General features: G+C 36.7%; 1 protein-coding gene across 1 annotated transcript in view; it reads left to right on the top strand.

Annotated features, from left to right (window-relative positions):
- The window catches only part of Pink1 (PTEN-induced putative kinase 1), a 136,225-nt gene that overhangs the window by 102,286 nt on the left and 13,144 nt on the right, over positions 1–20,795 (top strand). Inside the window, exon 8 of the mRNA XM_090391945.1 lies at positions 4,496–4,732. Within this exon, the coding sequence (XP_090248071.1) occupies positions 4,496–4,732 (237 nt within the window). The remainder of the gene's footprint in view (positions 1–4,495; positions 4,733–20,795) is intronic.

Here is a 20,795-nt window from a genome sequence, read left to right as displayed (position 1 = left end):
AGCCTGCTGTCTGATTGTCTGAAGATAAGATTATCTAGGAAAAGAACTGTTAAATTAAATTCTAGACCTTATAGAATAAACTGGATCCTATGATATAAGAGTTATATTTTTCTCCCATACACAAGACTGTGAAGTAACTCTGGATTCAGGTGAAAAGCCAAATAGAAGTTTATTGACATTTTTCTGAAATTATTTCTTGCCATAGGCTGTTTCCATGTTTGATTTCCTTGAGCAGGGTTGATTCACCAATTATCTAACCCTTAGCCCATCCCAATACTGATATACTATCTTTCATGGGTGGGATGTAGGTAAAAATTGGGGAAGAAATGGAGAAAGTGGCCATATTGGGATATAAGTCACATGAGCATTGTAAATTTTACAGTGTTCAGGATGTTATTGCAGTTTCAAATTGGATAGCTTGCAGGGGGCATTCATTCTTTGTGCAGTAGACAGTTGCTATATTATCAATTTAGTTACTGCCTACCACACATTATAATGTAACTTGTTCTTCTGACTGCTTCCAGGAATTTGCAGAGCAGAATAAACCATCATTCATGTCTTTTGTGATGGCAACTCCCTCAGCATGTATGTTGACCATATTATTAATATAAAAAAAAATATACACTATATTTAAGTGTAAGAACTATTTTAGAAAATTAATCTACATCTTTACTAAAAAAAAAAAAAAAAATGCAGTGCACAGTAGTGGATATTAGAACTTTAATATGTGCAATAGTGTGCTTAAAATACCATTGCTGTTGTTGTTATTATTCTGAAACCTCCAGGGAGTTTAAAAATCCATGGATACCACTTTGTTCTCTAACTACCTTCCATACAACGAAAAATTCATCAGATGATATCTTATAATACCTATTCAGAAGTTTATAGACCTCCATCATATCACTCCTCTTTCTCTTGCTAACGAGAGTCTGTAATCCACTTACTTGCAGTCTCTCCCCATAATCTGGATATAATCTTTAAAACTTTTCTTTGCACCACTTCCACAGCTTCTTTATCCCCTTGGAAACCTGGGAGACCAAATCTGCACACCATAATCCTCTGAGTTGTATTTACAACTTTTGCCATGTGACCTTTGAACCTCAAATTCCTATCCATCATTACGCCAAGATCCCTAGCCTCATCAGTTTCTTATAGCATAATCCCCTCAATATAATATGTCGCTAGAAATCTCATTAAAATGATAACCATTTTCATTTGCCCAAATTTCCAACCTATTCAAATCATTTTGTAAGTGCTGGATATCAGTAGCATCCCTGATTGTCCTACCTATCTTCACATCATTGGCAAACAATGGCACTGGTCACCTTAAATCCGGCAGATTCACACCCACCTTATACTACTTTTTGATGTCTGTCAACCATCCACTGATCGAAGTCAAGAGTTTATATTCCAATATGATATTCTTCAGTTTATGCAACAGTCTTTCATGTGATATCCTATCAAATGCTTTAGCATAATCCAACATTATTATTGTGTATCCATTTCCTTTATCCATCTTGTCTGTAACATAAAATATGAGTAAATTGCTAAAACATGACCTTCCTTTAGTAAACCCATGCATCTCCTTGCAGACTAGCAAAGTATATCTTATTTGTCTACCCATTTCTGTATGTAAGTTTGTACCAACTTCTCTAAAATCTTCACTACCACACCTGATAGGTCAGTAGTTTGACACATCAGTTTTTGCACCACCTTTTGTACAATGGAACTATTGCACATTCCTTCCATTCCTGTGGTACCGTGCCTGAGCTGAGACCCAAGTTATACAAATATGTGAAAGGCCTAGCCAGTTCAGCTGATATTCCATCTGTCCCTATTGACAAATTTGTATCCAGGTTATGCAACATTTTTATTCCTCTCTAACTCTTCATCCAATGTAGTAAGCAGTAGCAGTGTGCACCATGTTACATACACCTGGTTTTAAATATCTTAGCAAAGTGAGCACGCATTAATTGTACAATCACATTAGCTTCTGACACTAGAGTACCATCTGCATTCAGTAAAGTTATTCTTCCACATTCATTCTTTCTTTTGCTTGAGGCATAATGATAAAATTCTTTTGGATTGCCTTTAGCCTACATACCCAATATCTTTTCATGCTCTGATTTATCTTTCTGCACAATACTTGATATTTTTCTGGCCAGCACTTTGTATATTTCATAACTATTCTCACTCTTATTCTCATGACATTCTTTCCAATCATCTTCTTCATGTAGATATCTTTCTTAATAAGGTTGCACATCCATTTCACTCCTAACCTGTTTATTCTTTGAACACTAGATGTATTCAGATGCTGTCTCATTTAAGCAGTTTTTCAAAGATTCCCATGCATTGCTGATATTTTTCCCATTCAGTAACTAATACCATAGGACCAAAGAAATCAATCTCCTAATTTGATCATATATCTGGCTTTGTAGTTCAGCATGTAACCTGTTCTAAGAGTACATCAATATAATTAGATACTTCATAAGAATGCATGGCATGATCACTGTCACCAGCTGGTGGTAAAATAGTCATATTTTAAACAGAGATCCCCCCCCCCCTTCTGATGCTATGAGCAAATCTAACACTCTTTGACCTCTAGTTCTTTCTTTCACATGGTGCTTGGAAAGTTGTCTCACAACAATTCAATAAATTCCTCTTCATTCATATCATGAGATTTTTCTTCTACCAATCAGTGTTTGGATAATTAAAATCACCCATGATAATCACTCATTAGTACCCGTTGATGATGCATTTCTTCGTCACCTGCAACTGTATTGGACATTGCACTGCTGTGCAATCTCCAATACACTGCTGCATTAGACATTGTTATCATTATTGGTTTCTTGTGTTTCTACTCTAACTGGACTTAAGTTGTCTGATATCATTTGTAGTAATTCCCTCCTCTCCTATCTCTTCTGTCATTCTTAAAAATAATATTCCCATTACACTCAATCCCAATTACCATATCTGATTCTTAGAGCCAGGTTTTGCTAATGTCAACAGTCTTAAGCCACATTGTACCAATTGAGCAACAAGCAACAAACTCAACCTCTTTGTTACTGATGCTCCTAGCATTTCTGTATAGACATAACAAATTATAACCTAGCCTATTCATATAATTAGATATGCAATCTAGTTGACTTTGTTGCATAACTTTCTCTTCCCAGACATACTCAAATGGTTCGAACCCAAAGTGTATATTTCCAATCACATATTTAGCCATTCATATCTTTATCACAATCACATTTCCATATCATAGCTGAACTTTCACATATATTTTCTTCATTCCTGCTTAACGATTTAGTTTCCCTGACTCTCTGCATTAGGTCTTATCCCAATAAGTAATTTTTCCAGGCTCCTGATTCAAATGAATTCAAGTGCAAGCTATTCCTCTTATACAAGTCTTTTTTGTCATCAAACACACTCCACAGATCTAAAAACTCGTATCCATTTCTTCTACACAACCTGTGCATGGAATCATTTGCTATCATTGCCCTCCTCCTTAATTTTGTACTGTCATATATGGGTAGCAAACCTACAATTTTTACTCTCACATTTCTTTCTTGCTTCTTCCAGTAGACCTTTTGTATCCTCTCTCTCTGTCATACTATATTTTTCACTACTTAAATGATTAGTTCCTACTAGAACTACCATTGCTTTTATTTTACTGTTTTTCAATTATGTTTACCATAGCTTTAATTTTTGTACCTGGGAAACTAGAAATAGTCACTCTCTCGGCAAGCACAAATTTTAAGATTGAATCACTATACCATATCACCTATTTTTTTCTTAAATTTTAATTGACTTACCTTGTTGTTATGATTATTATTATGATTACCAAGTTTTGTACTTTCCTGCCTCTTTTGTTCTGATCCTTTAACTTATCCTGTAAGTTTTTGTTAAATGTTTTCCACTTTTTCTAATTCTCTGGTCAATTTTCTAATAATTTCTTTTAATCAGGATATTTCCCATGTCAAATTATCCTCTGATATATCAGAGGATAATTTGATATTTCCAATGTCAAATTATCCTCTGATATATCATCGCTGTAGCAACGCTTCTACTCATCGTGACAAAGGTTCTCCTCAACAGTAACATCTAATAATATTGCTACACTTATGTTATTAAATGCTGAAATACAATAAATACACTAAAAAAAACTACAATAATATACTAAAAATACACCAATAAATATAAAAAAACACTCAATAAATCAACAAAAATCACTGATATTTCAGGAGCTCCTAACAGAATGTCTTTTCACCAGATAGCCTTAAGCCCAATTTGTTATTGTTATTGGTGGAACTCTGCAGTAAGTAGTAACATTTGAATTTTTTTAAAACAGCATTTATACTGTAGTAAATGCTGTATTCCCTTTTAACATGCAAAACTTTACAAAAAAAGTTAACGAGTAATATAATTTAAAATCAATACCTTGATTAGCACATTATTTCAGTATATTTTTAATATGGAATAAATTTAATTGTAGGTACTTGATGCACTGCCTGGTCCTTTCTCCGTAATTGATTACAGCAAGGCAGACTTGTGGACATTAGGAACAATTGCTTATGAGATATATGGTGCATCAAATCCCTTCTATGATAAATCTGCTCTTCATTTGCAGAGCCACACATATAAAGATGAAGACTTGCCACCTTTACCTTCATATGTGCCTTCTGTTTTGGCAAAGCTTATAAGGGACATGTTACATAGAAATCCTAAAAAGGTAAAAAAATAGCATATTTAATGTGAATTTTATATATTATTATTATTACTAAAGTAAAGAGCCAAAAGACTTCAGTTCACTGATGCAAAATTACCTAATCAAAGTAGATATTAGATCTGCCATTATTTCAAAGCCGAATATAGAAACTGAAAGTTTTGTAAATTGAACGGGCTTGTGGGAGGAACGTATTCCTGCAAGCTCTCCAGTCATCAGTTCTATCAACAGCAGTACTCCCCTCCCTCCCAGTCCTGTTTTCTCTATCTTCCCTGAAAATACTAAACTCTTCATATTCAATCCTTGTAACTATATCATCTGCTGTTAGCCAAGTCTCACTAATGCCTATAACTTTTGGCAAGATTGCACTAACCAATGCCAAAAACTCCTCACTCTTATTCCTGATACTTTTGGCATTAGTATATAGAAAGTGCAGTATCCCTTTGTTCCCCCACCTTTACTTTCTGAATTCAATACTTTTGCTTGAGAGACCAGATTCTTCACTTGATCATTCTCACGCTCACTCGCTTCATGGATGCCTTCACACAAACTCACTTGCTTCCGCCCTAATTGCTTAAGGTTTCCTGAATTTGCACTTTTAGCATGCTCTGTGAACAAAGCTTTCTAGACATCTAACATCAAACCCATTTAGATGCAGTCCATAAGCATTGTACAAATCCTTCTTTCCATCAAACAGAGACCACAAATTCTACATCATTCCTTTTTCACAATCTACATATAGTTTCATTGGCTATTAGTGCCCTCCTCCTCAGTTTGCCCCTCTCATAGCCTGTTAGGAGACTTAGTCTTAACCTTCTTGCTCTTCAGTTTTGACTCTTCTAACAACTCCTTTACGTCCTCCATCATAGAATACTTCTCACCAATCAAATCGTTTGTACCAACCAAGACAATCATTTCCTTCGACTTACCTTTGTGTATCTAGATGGCATGGCTAATATTGTGAATTTTTGCACCCAGGAAACACGATTTAGTCACACCTTCATTAAGTACTCCCCAAATCATTGAGTCTTCATACATAATTTTCTCCTTAACTTGTTTTTCTTGTTTGTTCTGTCGGTCTTTATTATTCCTTCAGATCACCCGGTTCTTTCTTTTTTCAAAAATTGCAGAAGCGGCAAGAGTTAAGCTCTGCTTAACTCTTACTGCTTCTGCAATTTTTCAATTTTGCACTTTGTCCTATGAAGGATAATATTTAAGCATGCAATTTCTTTATTAATATCCATTTTGTTTTCTATTTCCATGGCCATACATTCGACATTAATATCATTTTCCAACTTACTGTCAGTATTTGTTGCGTTCTTGTCACCTAGCAAACACTTACTCCTGAGACACTTAATACATACTCTCTCCCCAGTTTCTATTTCCTTCCACATATTCTTTAATTTTCTTGACAAATGCATTTCACACACACACACACTGCACTGAATAAAATCCCCTAAATTCATATAGCCAGACAACATGGTCTTTGGCACCATTGTTTATCACGTTGATGCCATGCTGACAATATCACAATAACAATGCTATAAAGATATTAAATACAATAAAAACACAAATCCACACTAATACACTAATTTTCCAAGAAAAAAACACAATAAAACAGACAAAAAAAATCGCTAATTCTACATGAGTGCTAATTTCCATGACCACTCACATTAACCTTGAACCAAATCCCCAAATGATGTGGAATTAGTGAAAGAAACATCACTGGGCGCCATAAACAGTATTCCAGTTGAACAATTCCCGAAATGTTTCCAGCAGTGGAAAAACATTGGGAAAAGTGCATTGACTTACATGGAGAGTACTTTGAAGAAGACTAGAATGTGGTATTATAAACTTTTTTTAAAAAAAATTGTATTATTTTTAAAAAATATTCTGTTATTTTTGGGTACTACCCCCATAAATACACACAAACAAGATACTTTATAGTGTAAACAGTATGCCAAAGTGACACTAAGTTGATCATCCATTATTCTTCTGGCCTGACCTGAGGGGGGAGCCCTACATCAAAGCTATATCCTACTTTTATGGCCAGAGAACAAATTCAGTATTATCCTTTTATACAACAAAAGTGGCCTAATCAATAACATAAATGTTTGTTATGTTAAGGCTAAGAACCTGGAATACTATGATTATAATTTATAAATGACCTCTTAGAACAAAACATTACGTGGACAAAATGTTCCATCCATATTCTTGAAATTATTAGACCATCGTTATTTGTTGAGATTACGGTGTTGATTAAAATTTCACAGGACTCCTTAAATTTGAGCTCATACCAAGTTTTGGCACGATGATGAACAGCTGCCTTTCCAGTCAATTCTGTGTAGAGTATCCAGGGTATGATCTGCAAGTCCAGATTTACATACATATTAAATTTAATATGTTATGTATGTTACTTTTTTCTGGATAGGAATTGTGTGTCCGGCTTCACCTGTATAAGGCAGGTTATAATTATGTTCAATACAATATACTTCATTATTCTTGTTGAGAGGCTTATACGCTGGTTAAACATGATAACTAATATTTAAGGAATTGACAGCGTATACTAGAAATATACATTAAATAAACTTTAATATATACTTTCCGATGATCAAGCCCTAACCACTGAACTAAATCACATCCGTGACACTTTCTCAGCCAACGGCTACCCCCTCCAAAAAATCCAAAAAATACTTAAACCAGTTATCCACAACCCACCACCCCCTCCCCTTCACAAAAAAGATTACTCTAAATCCATCACCTTTCCCTACATCCGAGGCACCTCAGAAAAAATCAATAAAACCTTAAAAAAACACGACTTGACCACTTGTTACAGACCACATAGAAAACTGGCATCCCTTATCCGCTCCACCAAAGACCAACTACTTCCCCTAGACCTACCTGGTGTATACCAGGTCCCTTGCAGCTGTAAACTGTCCTACTTTGGTCAAACAGGCAGGACAGCAAATATCAGAATCTCAGAACACAAGGATTACATCCGATGTCACCAATACAGCCACTCTGGGCTTGCAGACCACGCTCTGGATACTCGCCACAGAATAAGATGGAAGAAAGCCACAGTAATACACCGCAGCAAGTTCAAGTATGAAAGACTATTCATGGAATCAGCCTCGGCCCTTAGGAACATGCCAAACCTCAACAAATTTGGATGCATGAGACTGCCCCAAATTTGGGAAACTTTTATCAGAAGAACTTCAGCCCAAAGGCCAAGAACTACCAATATAGCCCGCCAGGGGGCACCATCAGGACTTTAGGAAAACGCTAGCTTCCTAGCTTCAGTCTCATTTGCTGTTATTAGTACTTGTGTGCACGTGTCTTTGTAGTAAGTTCCCAAGAAGATGGCAACGTGACGTTCGCCGAAATATCGGAAAGTATATATTAAAGTTTATTTAATCTATATTTCTAGTATACGCTGTCAATTCCTTAAATATTAGTTATCATGTTTAACCAGTGTATAAGCCTCTCAACAAGAATAATGATCATCCACGGAGATCTCTTCGCACGCAAGGCCCGCCATTACGGCAAACTGAAGCTGAAGTTATCCAGACAACTTAACCGTCTGGCATTCCTAAAACGGCGCTTCATCTCATAGAAAGCTCTCCGTATTTACAACCGCGCTAGCCAGGCATTACTTCGGGAGCAAATTACCACTACACGCGGTTCCCTAGCTGACATAAACAGAGCTATTTCAACGCTAGAAAATGAGCTTTCACTTACACTGAATCACGAGCTTTGGTCAGTCTTACATGACGTCTCGTGTACGGCAGCTAAAAAAGAATTTGAACGAGTACGGAGCCGACATATCAACAAGTTTGATAAATTATTAAACAACTCGGCGTCCAAACCTAAACTACAAACCAACACGGTTGTTAACCTTTCGTCAGCTACCTTAAAGCCTGAAGCACTCCACGCTCTGTCACGTGGTCACAACTTTGCCATTGCTCCTAAGAAATTACCGGCCGAGGAATTAATGATCCAAATTGAATGCGGGATTCGCCAACTTCCAAACCACATCGCCAACGATATTAGATTGGATGTAGCCTGTGTTCTCAATAAAGCAAAACCTCCAAAATCCAACATATCCATTAATGAATACAAGGCACTACAAGAATTGAAGAGAAACAAAAAAAATAGTGATCACCAAAGCGGATAAGGGGAACGCCACTGTGGTACTCAATCTTAAAGACTACACAGGTAAGCTCAAGGCTTTATTATTAGATCGTTCCACTTACCTCCCCATTGATTACAATCCCACCAACTCACAAATTAGAAAACTCCATAGGCTCCTTAAGAAGGTCACTTCTTGGCCTGTGGAGATTACCAACAGACTAAAACCCTATAACTCTAGACCCCCCCCCCCGCATATATGGGCTCCCAAAAATACACAAAGAAAATGTGCCATTATCTCCCATAGTGGATGGCATTGATTCCCCCACTTACAAACTAGCCAAGCATTTAGCCAAACTTCTCTCACACTATACTGGCAATACACCATCACATTAAAAAACTCAGCCTACTTCAAAGCCAGTATAGAAAACCTTACACTCCAACATAATGACATAATGGTCACTTTTGATGTCTCCTCCCTATTCACGAATGTCCCCCTTAAAGAAACCTTAAAGCTAATCCAAGCTAAATTTCCTTCCGATATCTCAGCCCTATTTCAGTTTACAATGAACTCAGGCTATTTCGTTTGGCAGGAAAAATTCTACAAACATAGAGGGGACAGTCATGGGTTCACCACTTTCCCCACCCTTGGCCAACTTCTTCATGGAGACGTTTGAAGAGAAAGCCTTAAACTCAGCCCCACAAAAACCTACCATATGGCTTCGCTACGTTGATGATGTTTTTGCTATTTGGCCACATGGCCCGGATTCACTCCTCTCCTTCCTAACACACTTAAACAACCAACACCCTAGAATCAAGTTCACCCTGGAAAAAGAGGAAAACAATAACCTCCCCTTCCTAGACACACTAGTCACCCGCCAACCTGATGGAACCTTGGTTTTCTCAGTTTATAGAAAACCCACCCATACAGGCAGATACATTCACCAACAATATGGAGTTATTAAAACATTATTCAACAGGGCAAAAATAATCTGTTCTAATGATCAAGCCCTAACCACTGAACTAAATCACATCCATGACACTTTCTCAGCCAACGGCTACCCCCTCCAAAAAATCCAAAAAATACTTAACCCAGTTATCCACAACCCACCACCCCCTCCCTTCACAAAAAAGATTACTCTAAATCCATCACCATTCCCTACATCCGAGGCACCTCGGAAAAAATCAATAAAACCTTAAAAAAACATGACTTGACCACTTGTTACAGACCACATAGAAAACTGGCATCCCTTATCCGCTCCACCAAAGACCAACCACTTCCCCTAGACCTACCTGGTGTATACCAGGTCCCTTGCAGCTGTAAACTGTCCTACTTTGGCCAAACAGGCAGGACAGCAAATATCAGAATCTCAGAACACAAGGATTACATCCGATGTCACCAATACAGCCACTCTGGGCTTGCAGACCACGCTCTGGATACTCGCCACAGAATAAGATGGAAGAAAGCCACAGTAATACACCGCAGCAAGTTCAAGTATGAAAGACTATTCATGGAATCAGCCTCGGCCCTTAGGAATATGCCAAACCTCAACAAATTTGGATGCATGAGACTGCCCCAAATTTGGGAAACTTTTATCAGAAGAACTTCAGCCCAAAGGCCAAGAACTACCAATATAGCCCGCCAGGGGGCACCATCAGGACTTTAGGAAAACGCTAGCTTCCTAGCTTCAGTCTCATTTGCTGTTATTAGTACTTGTGTGCACATGTCTTTGTAGTAAGTTCCCAAGAAGATGGCAACGTGACGTTCGCCAAAATATTGGAAAGTATATATTAAAGTTCATTTAATTTATATTTCTAGTATATGTTGTCAATTCCTTAAATATTAGTTATCACAATATACTTCAGGGATGACCAGGGAAAGAAGGGAATCCTTTGGAGGAGTTTAATAAGTTCTTTAATTTTGCAGGAGGTGGCATTAAGGTTGTATTTCTGTAGTGTACTGTTTATTGTATCTGATATCCGTTTAATGTATGGAGTATGGAATATGGAATATCTACAGTGTCGTTGTAATCTACTTTATTTTCATATTCAATTTGTTGCTGTAGCTGTTTTTTAGGAAAGTATTGCTGATAATTTTTAATTCCTGTTTGAGTGTTTACGTATTAGATCAAGTCTTTAAAGGCCTGTTTTTTAGTGTATTTACAACACCTGCAGCAAGCATTCCCACTGAAAAAGGATACCTTCCTAGTTGGAGGAAATGCCAGCTAGACACTAGGTGGTAGATGTTCTTCATTGCCCAATGAAATACTACTGCCCAGCTTATTGGAGGTCTGAAGTGGCAAATGCCATGAGTGCTACTCTTCAAGGTCATGACAAACATACTTAGAGACCCATAACTTTCTCCATTTTGAGGGTACATTAGTTAAAACAGTGGTGTCACAGATAATGCACAGGCCCAAACCTGTCAATAATGAGTCAGAAGACTTCCTGGTCAACTGGTGCATAATCCTGCTGCCATATACTCTGCCGGATCTTGTCTGTAGAGGGAGTCTGAGTAGTAGTATGTGGGTGGGCACTGTCGTGGCCATGTCATTGTATGGAGACTGGTTTTTCTCACTGTGTGGAAGTCATGTCTGAGAGTCTCTCTCTCTCATTGCATGTCCCTACTTTATTTTTCCAGCAAATTATGATTAAACTTATAAAGACCCCTACAAACAATGACAGTTAATACTGCAACAAAAATGAATCTCCCTCATAAACCAATCCCATTAAAAAAAAAAAAAAAAAAAAGTCGCATCACAAACAGACACAACACACAAACCAAGTCAGAAGCTCCTCACTAAAAACTCGCTTTACTAACCAGATTTACATAGTTATTAAATGACATTTATAACACAAATATAAATAATGTTCACCACCACTTGCAGTCTTCCAGACCAGTCATCCTATTTCTGACAGGAACCGAACTGCAACTACATCTCCTACTGCCCACATCCAGTGCCTTTTGTGAAATCAGACATAGCCTGACAGAGAATGGCTAATTTAAAATCTCCTACTTTTGACATTCCCTGGCTCAAGGTTTCCTGCCTCATTTAGTAATGTTCATTTGTTGCATTTCCTTGTTTCCAATCACTGATAACCATTCTGACCTCATGAAATTTGACCATCTACAGTCCAGCTATGAAATAGTAAGGCCATCTTCCTATGCGACTTCAATGTCCACAATTCCAACTGTCTCCTCTATTCCCATACCACTGACCAAGCTGTATGAGAAGCAGAAGTCTTTGCCATAACTAATGACCTAACATAAATCGTACACCTACCTGCTCGAATTCCTGATAACCCACTTCCCTTTCCAAATACTCTGGATCTCTTTTTGACCAGTTCCCCTTCCAGATACACTGTAGAGGTCACCTCTCCTCTTGGCTGCTCCGACCACAATTTTGTACGTCTCCTCTCTCTCTCTCATAGAACACCACTCCCAACCTTGCATCCTTTGGCACTACAAAGGAACCAACTGGGATGACCTCCAAAATTTCTACTCCTCCTTTTCTTGGTCTTACTATTGTTACTGCTCATCTGACCCTAAAACCTGCTGTGAATGAGTTACAGAAATTATTCTCACTGGTGTTGAAAACCATTCCTAATTCAAGGCACAATCTTCATCTGCTTTCCAAGCCCTGATTCACATGAAAGTGTGCAAAAGTAGTCAACCAACAAGCCACTTGCTGCAAGCTTAATAAAAAAAAATAAAAATTAGCTTGCAGCAAGTGGCTTGCTTCAAGAATTCCAGCTTCATACTCTGCCTACACCAAAGCATGCAACATATGCAAATCAGTCATCAGCAGATCCAAATCTGATATAAAGGCCAACAGCAAAAAACTTGTCTCCTGTCCAAATGGAAGCCACCTTCTAGTCTCTTGCTAAGTTCGTTGGATACAAATTTTGCTTTCCTGCACTTCCACCTCTTTCTCTCATCTTGATGACACCACTATTACTTTATCCAAAGATAAAGCTATGACCTCCTGGCATCACTCTTTTCCTCAAAAACTCCTTCATTGATGACCAAAGGAAATCACCTCCTACCATACTAGAATCCAAGCACCAATATGCCTCAAGTTTTTTGATAAAGAGAAATCAGGAATCTACTAAAAAAAAACTTGGATACTTAAAGGTTTTCTGGTTCTGATGGCATCTCTCCAATTGTTCTCAAACATTAATGCTCCAGAATTAACACCTATCCTGCATCATCTTTACTATACATATCTGGTACTTATCCCAATGCATGGAGGCAATCTCATATCCATCCTGTTCCTAAAAAAAAGGCTGATAGAAGTCAACCATCAGAATACTAACCCATTGCCATCACCTCAATCCTGTACAAAATAATGGAGGAAGTCATCAATAGCCAACTTCTCCATTACTTAGAGACCCACCAATTAATCCAGTATGGATTCTGCTATTCAAGATCCACAGCTAACCTCATAGCTTACATCATTCACCCCCTGTGGACAATGCCATGGAAAGGTTTTCGGAGAAACTGCAATTGCCCTTGGCATTTCCAAAGTCTTTGACTATGTGTGGTATTGTGGCATGCTGAATTACCATCCTTTGGTCTTCCTGCCACTCTCTGTAATTGGGTATCCAGCATTCTCTCTGGTTATTCTACAGCCAGTGCCTTATACATTGATGTTCGTACTATTCTTCAGTGGAGTGAGGACAACCTTATGTTCAGTGCTACCAAAACACAGCCTTGCCTTTTCTCTCACAAAAAGAGATCTCAGCTCACCATCTACCCTTACTCTCAGTAATAAACAAATCACCAGACAAGATCAGATCTCTCTGCTTGGACTAACATTTCCCTTCAGTCTCTCCTGGCATAAACACCACATCAGTAGCCTCCTCAGCATTCAAGAGACTAGGCATTCTCTTTCATTCCAAAATCTATTTTACACCCAACCAAATCCTAACTATATACAAATCCATCATGGTTAGAATACTGCTCACATGTTTGGGGTTGTGCACCTGAAACTTCCCTTAAAATACTTGATGCTATCCACAGGTGAGCAATGGAGCTCATTGATTGATGATCCCTCGCTTACAGATTCACTTCATTGCTCCAGTGAATTGGCTACTATCATTCCTTCACTTTCAGTTGCATCTGTTAATAAGAGAAGCAACTGCCCAGCATTCCTTTATTGTGCAACTGCAAATGCACAGTAAAGTGATTTTCCTCTTCCTCTTTTTTATTCTGTCCATCTCTGTCTTCTGGAACAGCCTTCCTCACAAAGTATTGCCAAACAATTACAACTTGCAGCTCTTCAAAAAAAAAAAAAAAAGCATCAATAAACTTCTTTATCAGTCCTCATCTGCACCCTTCACATGGCACTGATTTGCTTGTAGGTCTCTTGACCCCTTGTGTATGAGCGAGATCAATATTTAAAAAAAAAAAAAAAATAGTTTTCGTGTTGGGTGGTGGGAAGAGTTTGGGTATGTATTAGGGGGGGGGAGATCTGAAAAGTTCTGATAAACATCTAGAACAAAAATGATATTAAAGCAATTGATATAATCACAAGAAAGAACATTATATATATAAGAAGACAAAAAAATTAATTAATTTTTTTGTTCTAGATGTTTATCAGAACTTTCCAGACCCCTTCCTTCTACATTAATAAATTGCCAGTATGTGTTGATTTACATAAAAGTGAAGGAAAAGACTGCCAGAGGAAGATGTGTGACAGGTATATTCAGAAATGAAAATGTATTCTGATTTTCAATTTCAGCTGTGAGCTGTATGCAGTTTTGTTGTTTTTTCAGGCAGCGGAGGAAAGTGTCTAAAGTCTTGATGGCTGTGGGTATAGATAACGAAGACACCATCAGTGCACCTAAGCACTTTGGGTTTTAAAAGAAAGAAATCTAAAGCACATTCTTCAAAAGCTTCCATATAACAGTTAACAATGGGGATGGGGGGATAATGGCAAATTCATGGCTGTACCATCTTTTGGCAGGTAAAAGGCATACTGCCACACAAAAAAAACATTGCCACAATAAAACAAAATGCACTTTGTGAGCAAAATTAAAAACACTCGATACCAGTCATTTCTGATGTATCTGCTTTTTTCACAAATATCCCAATACATGACAATTCTTCATCATAATCATAAAATTCTTAATATGTACCCTCAAGGGGTTTACAGGATATGATAGTACTATATGAAAAACTTACATCATTACTAACTTCCAATTGATTTGTAGGAAATTTTTTCAATTTTCCTCCAAATCAATCTGTTACCTGTCAAGACTCCAACATTATCAATTATTCTATCTTCTAAGGCACTTTTTACTGTATCAATCCACCTATATCTTGGTCTTCCTCTGGGTCTTTTTCCTTGTTATCTTTTGTTATATTCCCATGATTTCTCAACTATTTGTTGTAAAGTGAAAATCTGATCCTGACAACCTCTATTTTGTCTGAATCCAGCTTGTTCTTCACCAAGCTTCCCTTCTGCAATCCTTCTCATTTCTCAAGTATACTTGCATAAATCTTACCAGGAACACTCAGTAGGGAAATACCTCTGTAATTCTCACATGCAGTTTTATTTCCCTTTTTATATATGGGTACTATGAGAGCTCTACTCCAATCATCGGGAATTCATCCCTCTGTCTAGGCATTCTGAACTATGCAGTGCCGCAACAAAAAGACTTTTATACCATCATACTTGAGCATTTCTGGTTGAATATCATCTACTCTGGCTACCTTTCCACATTTCAGGCTTTTGATGGCTTTTTTCTATTTCAAGTATGGATATGTATTCCTGATTGCATGCTTGTTGATTGTTTTTTACTACTGTGCTGTCACTGATTGTTTTGAAGTAATTACTCCATACATCAAGGATATCTTTTTCATCTCTACTTCATTTTACAGCAAGCACTCTTTTTCCTTCATTTTTGAGCTTCTTCAACAACCTCCAGAATATCTTGCCACCTTCTTGATATTTATTTTCTATGTTCTTACCAAAGTCCTCCCATGACTTTTGTTTAGCTAGTGTTAGACAGTGTTTAGCTTTCAGACATTTGTCTCTGTATTCTCTAAGAGCACAAGCTGTCTTATTTGCTAGGAACTTTTGATATGCTTTCTTCTTTTCCTTCACTGCCTCTTTAACTTCCTGTGCCCACCATGGAGTTCTGATTTTTCTATCCTTGTAGACAACCTCAAGACATGCCTCTCTGACTGAATCAATCAATGTTTTCTCCAAGGCTTGCCATGGTTCCTGTTCTCAAACTCTAATTTTTTCTTGAATAATATTTGTATATTTTGGTCTACAGTTCACATCTAAGAGCTGCTCAACTTTTAAATTGCTTTTAAAACTTTCTTACATGTTCTTCTTTTCAATATGAAATTCAATTTTATCATACTCAAGACTAAATGGTGATCGTTTCCAATTTCAAATCCTCTGTACCAGTGGCGGCCATACTATATAATATGCCTATACTATATAAAAAAAATTATTTGATTCATCAAATAAAAAATTTAAAAAAAAATTTTTTTTTTTTTTATTTGATGAATCAAAATATAAAATTCTGTCATGTGTACCATAATTTTATATTTTGATTTAAGCCAATAAGAATACAATTTGGTTGGCTAAATCCCAAATTGCCAGCTCATCCTCGTTTGTTCAGTATCCAGGTAGATACCTAACAGAGTGTATCACGAGAAGGTGAGAATTGGACATTAGGTCAAAAGCCCTGGTTGGTTCTCCACATTCCTTGAAAGGCTAAGTGGAGTTTTCCTCTCAGTTATACAGCTTTAATCCTTAAGCACCCCCATGACAATTGTTTTACAGGACAAATTCCGACCCAATATCTCGGGCCTCTCCCATGTTCAAAGTTCTGGTTATATTGTGTTTGACAAAATACTTTTTACTTGCTAAAAAGAGGGTGGGTTCAGCAGCAATCTCAGCATCATCCCTCCCATTGCTAATGTGCTTTAAATTCCTTTAATTTAAAATCCAAATTCTGGCTTAGGTGCATTGGTGATGTTTTGGCAATCTAGCCCCACGGCTGCTAGACTTTAGACACTTTCCTCAGCTGTCTGAACAAATAATACAAATGCATAGAATTCACAACTGAAATTGAAATCGCACATTTCCCTTTTTTGGATGTACTTGTCATATATCTTCCTTCATTGTTTACTGTAAACCAATGTATATTGACTTATGTACAGTATATACACCAGTGGCGGCCCGTACATAAGCACTGCGACACTGCAGCACCCCACCCCCCAAGAAAAAAATGAAAAAATTAAATTTTGTTTGTGTTTATAAATAATAACAATGCTTACAACATTATATAAATGCAGTACAACATGTTAAAGGTTACAACTTATGTTTTGACATTGATTGAATAGTTAATAATTGGAATTGTTCGATTAACGCTTTAGATTACGAAACAAATGCACTGCGATCTAACGCCGATAATATTCGTTTGCTCTTGTCATTGCACGTTACATCATTCTCAACTTTAACTGCTCAAACGGCAGTGTATTTTTAGTATGCTTACGTGCTTTATTTCTGTGAGATATGAAACGCTTATCATTGGTGTGTGTGTGTGTGTGTGTGTGTGTGGTTGAACTATCTTTTGGAAATCTTATTTTTTTTTTGTTAAAATAACATATAATTATTTATTTATTATAGATACAAGGCTGAATTATGATGAGTGTCACTGTTGAAAATATGAAAAGAATAATATTTTTTCAATTATCGTTACACAAAACAAATGCACTGCGATCTAATGCCGATATTCGTTTGCCTTGTCGTTGCACGTTATGGCATTAGATACACTGTCGCTTGGGCAGTGTATCTTATGTCTGCGCTCGTTATTTCTATGAGATATGAAACGTTTATTATTGGCGCGTGTTCGTGGTGAACTGTTTTTTGTAAATCTTATTTTATTTTGTTAAAATAACATAATTATTTATTTATTATAGATACAAGGTTGAATTATGATGAGTGTCACTGTTGAAAATATGAAAAGAATTATATTTTTTCAATTATCATTACACAAAACAAATGCACTGCGATCTGACGCCGATATTCGTTTGCACTTGTCATTGCTATTGATACGAAACTTTTATTATTGGTGTTTGTTTGTGGTGAGGATGAAATATTTTTAATAATGCAATTTGTAATATGTAAATTTATTTATTAATAAATTCATTACTGATTAGGGAAAAAAAAGTGTTTTTTTTGTATATGTATGCAGCACCCCTACTTAAAATTTTCACCGGCTGCCACTGATACACACAAACTCTTACCACCACCCCAACATAAAAACTAGGTGTCATAGAGACACTAAAAAACAGGACTTTAAACATTTGCTCTAAAGATTAAGTACTTAAGCAGGAATTAAAAATTATCAGCAATATTTTTCTTAAAGATATGGCTACAGCCAAAACACTATCAACAAAATTCTTCACAGGACTGTAGCTATTCAATGTGTTAAAGGGATATCAGTTAAACAGAATACTACATAATTACAACCTTAATGCTACCTTTAAACCTCCTGCAAAATTAAACTTATTCAGCTCCTCCAAAGGATTCCCTTCTTTCCCTGGTCCACCCTGGAGTATACTGTATTCAGTGCACCTATAATCTGCCTTATACAGGTGAAACTGGACACACAATTCATATCCAGAAGAAGAAAAAAAAGTAACATAAATGACAAATTTAAAACTATGTAAATCTGGCCTTTCAGATAATGCCTGGATACTCTACACAGAATTGACTGGATAGGCAGCTGTTCATTACATCGTGCTAAAACTTGGTATGAGCTCAAATTTAAAGAGTCCTGTGAAATTCTAATCCACCACCTAATCTCAACAATAATGATGGTTTAATAATTTCAAGAATATGGATGGGACATTCTGCCCATGTAACCTTTTGTTTTCTAAGAGGTCATTTATTAATTATTGATTAGGCCACTTTTGTTGTGTAAAAAGATATTTAATTTGTTCTCTGACCACATGAAAATACAATATAGCTTTGATATAGGGTTTACCCTGACCAGAAGTCAGGCCAGTAGAATGTTTAATTGAATTAGTATCACTTTGACATACCATTTGAATTGTAACGTAGCTTGTGTACTATATTCTCCTTAATATGAAGGTCAAAAAAGTAAGGAAACTAATTATTCTTAACTTAGCAGTAGCCTCCATAATTTTGTCAGTATGAGTGCTGATCTCCCCATTACTCTAAAAGAAAGGATAATTAAGGATAGGAACTATCAACATGTGAAGCTAGCAGAGGAATTACAGAAATATATTATTTGACATAATTGTGTTACTGAAATGAAAAGATCACAATGAAGTGAGTTTCTAAATAAGTAATACAATGATTTTTTTTCAGGAAAAATAATAGTATTCAGCACAAAACATGAAATTAAACCTGAATGGGGGAAATTTCAAAATAGAAAATACGCTACTGTTTCAAGCACATAGAGTGGAATGCTATATATTCCACTCTGTGTGTGCTTAAAATGCAAAAATCAGAGGCTCTATTGAGATCTGCTGCCTTCCAGACAGCATATCTGCTCAGATCCCACAAGAATGTAACAACTTCACTGCTGAGCTGGATGCTATAGAGCTTGCTTAGATTGCAGCAGTACCAAAGGTGCATTTTATATGCAGATTCACAGAGCTCCTTGCAGTAAGAAGTCTAGGGTCATACACTTCTGTTGGGAATTAAGGGAAACAAGGCTGCAAATACTGCAGCTAGGTCATCTCATTTCTCAAACTTTACCATCTCCTTGTCCCCTACACCGATTACAGCTGGGTCATAAGATGGAAACTTTTATTCCAGTGACTGTTGTTGGAAGTCATCACAGAATAGATACTAACAACAAGCTCTATCAGATCAAGACTGGAATTACTTGGCAGTCTAGTCTACACAGGAACTGTAAAGAGGAAGTTATTCTTGCTCAGCTCATTACCTGACACAGGCCTTCATTATTTTCAGATCTTGTATTTCAGTCTTTTAAGGCAACTCTGAACTGTGTTAATCCTGGATCTTGGTATCAAATACATATTCCGTTTAAGCTATCCTCTCTTATTCTGGTTATGATCATGCTACCTTAGATTAATTCTGCTCACACATTTCTGAATGATAACCATGTCAGTTCCTTTCTAATACCTTCATTTTTTATGGATTATGCCAAATGCCATCAAACACTGAAATGTGTAGACAAAAGAGATTTATCACTGTTTTATATTATATATTTCAACTTGAATGTAATAAATTGGCAGTAAACAGTTCAACAAGGTACATTATCACCACCAGATTTCAAGAGACACTGAACTGCATTACATTACCATGCACTAATGTAATGCAGTTCAGTTTATTGCAAAGTATGATATTAAAAAAAAAAAAAAAACTTTCTTCTAATAAGGATAACTCTCCCAAATTTTAGGTAAGAAAGATGATTATTATGGTTTGAGGCAATATAGTTCATGATTGACACTGACTCAGAAGATTCTGTAGTCAAAACTGAAACTGCTTTTTTTTTTTTAATCTTGAGAATTGTGTACATCATTTGCTCTACCTATAGAACTTATAGGTTTAATTTTGTGTCAAGTATGTGCATGTACGATACATACTTCCAACAATCGCCCTCGCTATCAACAGTTAGAAAATGTCACGTAATGTGTCAGAGTCTGAATGGGATATCATTTTTAGAAAAGAAAGTTATTTGTTCTCTTCCGTCTTCAAGATGGGTTGAGTTCCACGTAGATAAGCCTCCCAAAGCAAGCGCTTTCATGTACCAACAGCTTTGAAAGTCCAGTGCAGTTCTAAGGACTTTACGGCATGTTAATCTTGGTCTTCCCCTGAGTCTTATGCCTTTCATAGCTCCTTTAAACACTAGGCGAGGAAGTCTGTCTGGTTCCATTCACACAATGTGACCAAACCAATGGAGTTGACAATTTTTT

This window comes from Typopeltis vanoorti, chromosome 4 (genome assembly GCF_054136105.1).
Source record: "Typopeltis vanoorti isolate ZY-2024b chromosome 4, IOZ_Tvanoo_1.0, whole genome shotgun sequence".
NCBI lineage: Eukaryota > Metazoa > Arthropoda > Arachnida > Uropygi > Thelyphonidae > Typopeltis > Typopeltis vanoorti.
Note: the sequence above shows the minus strand (reverse complement) of the source record. Positions and strands in the feature narration are given on the sequence as shown.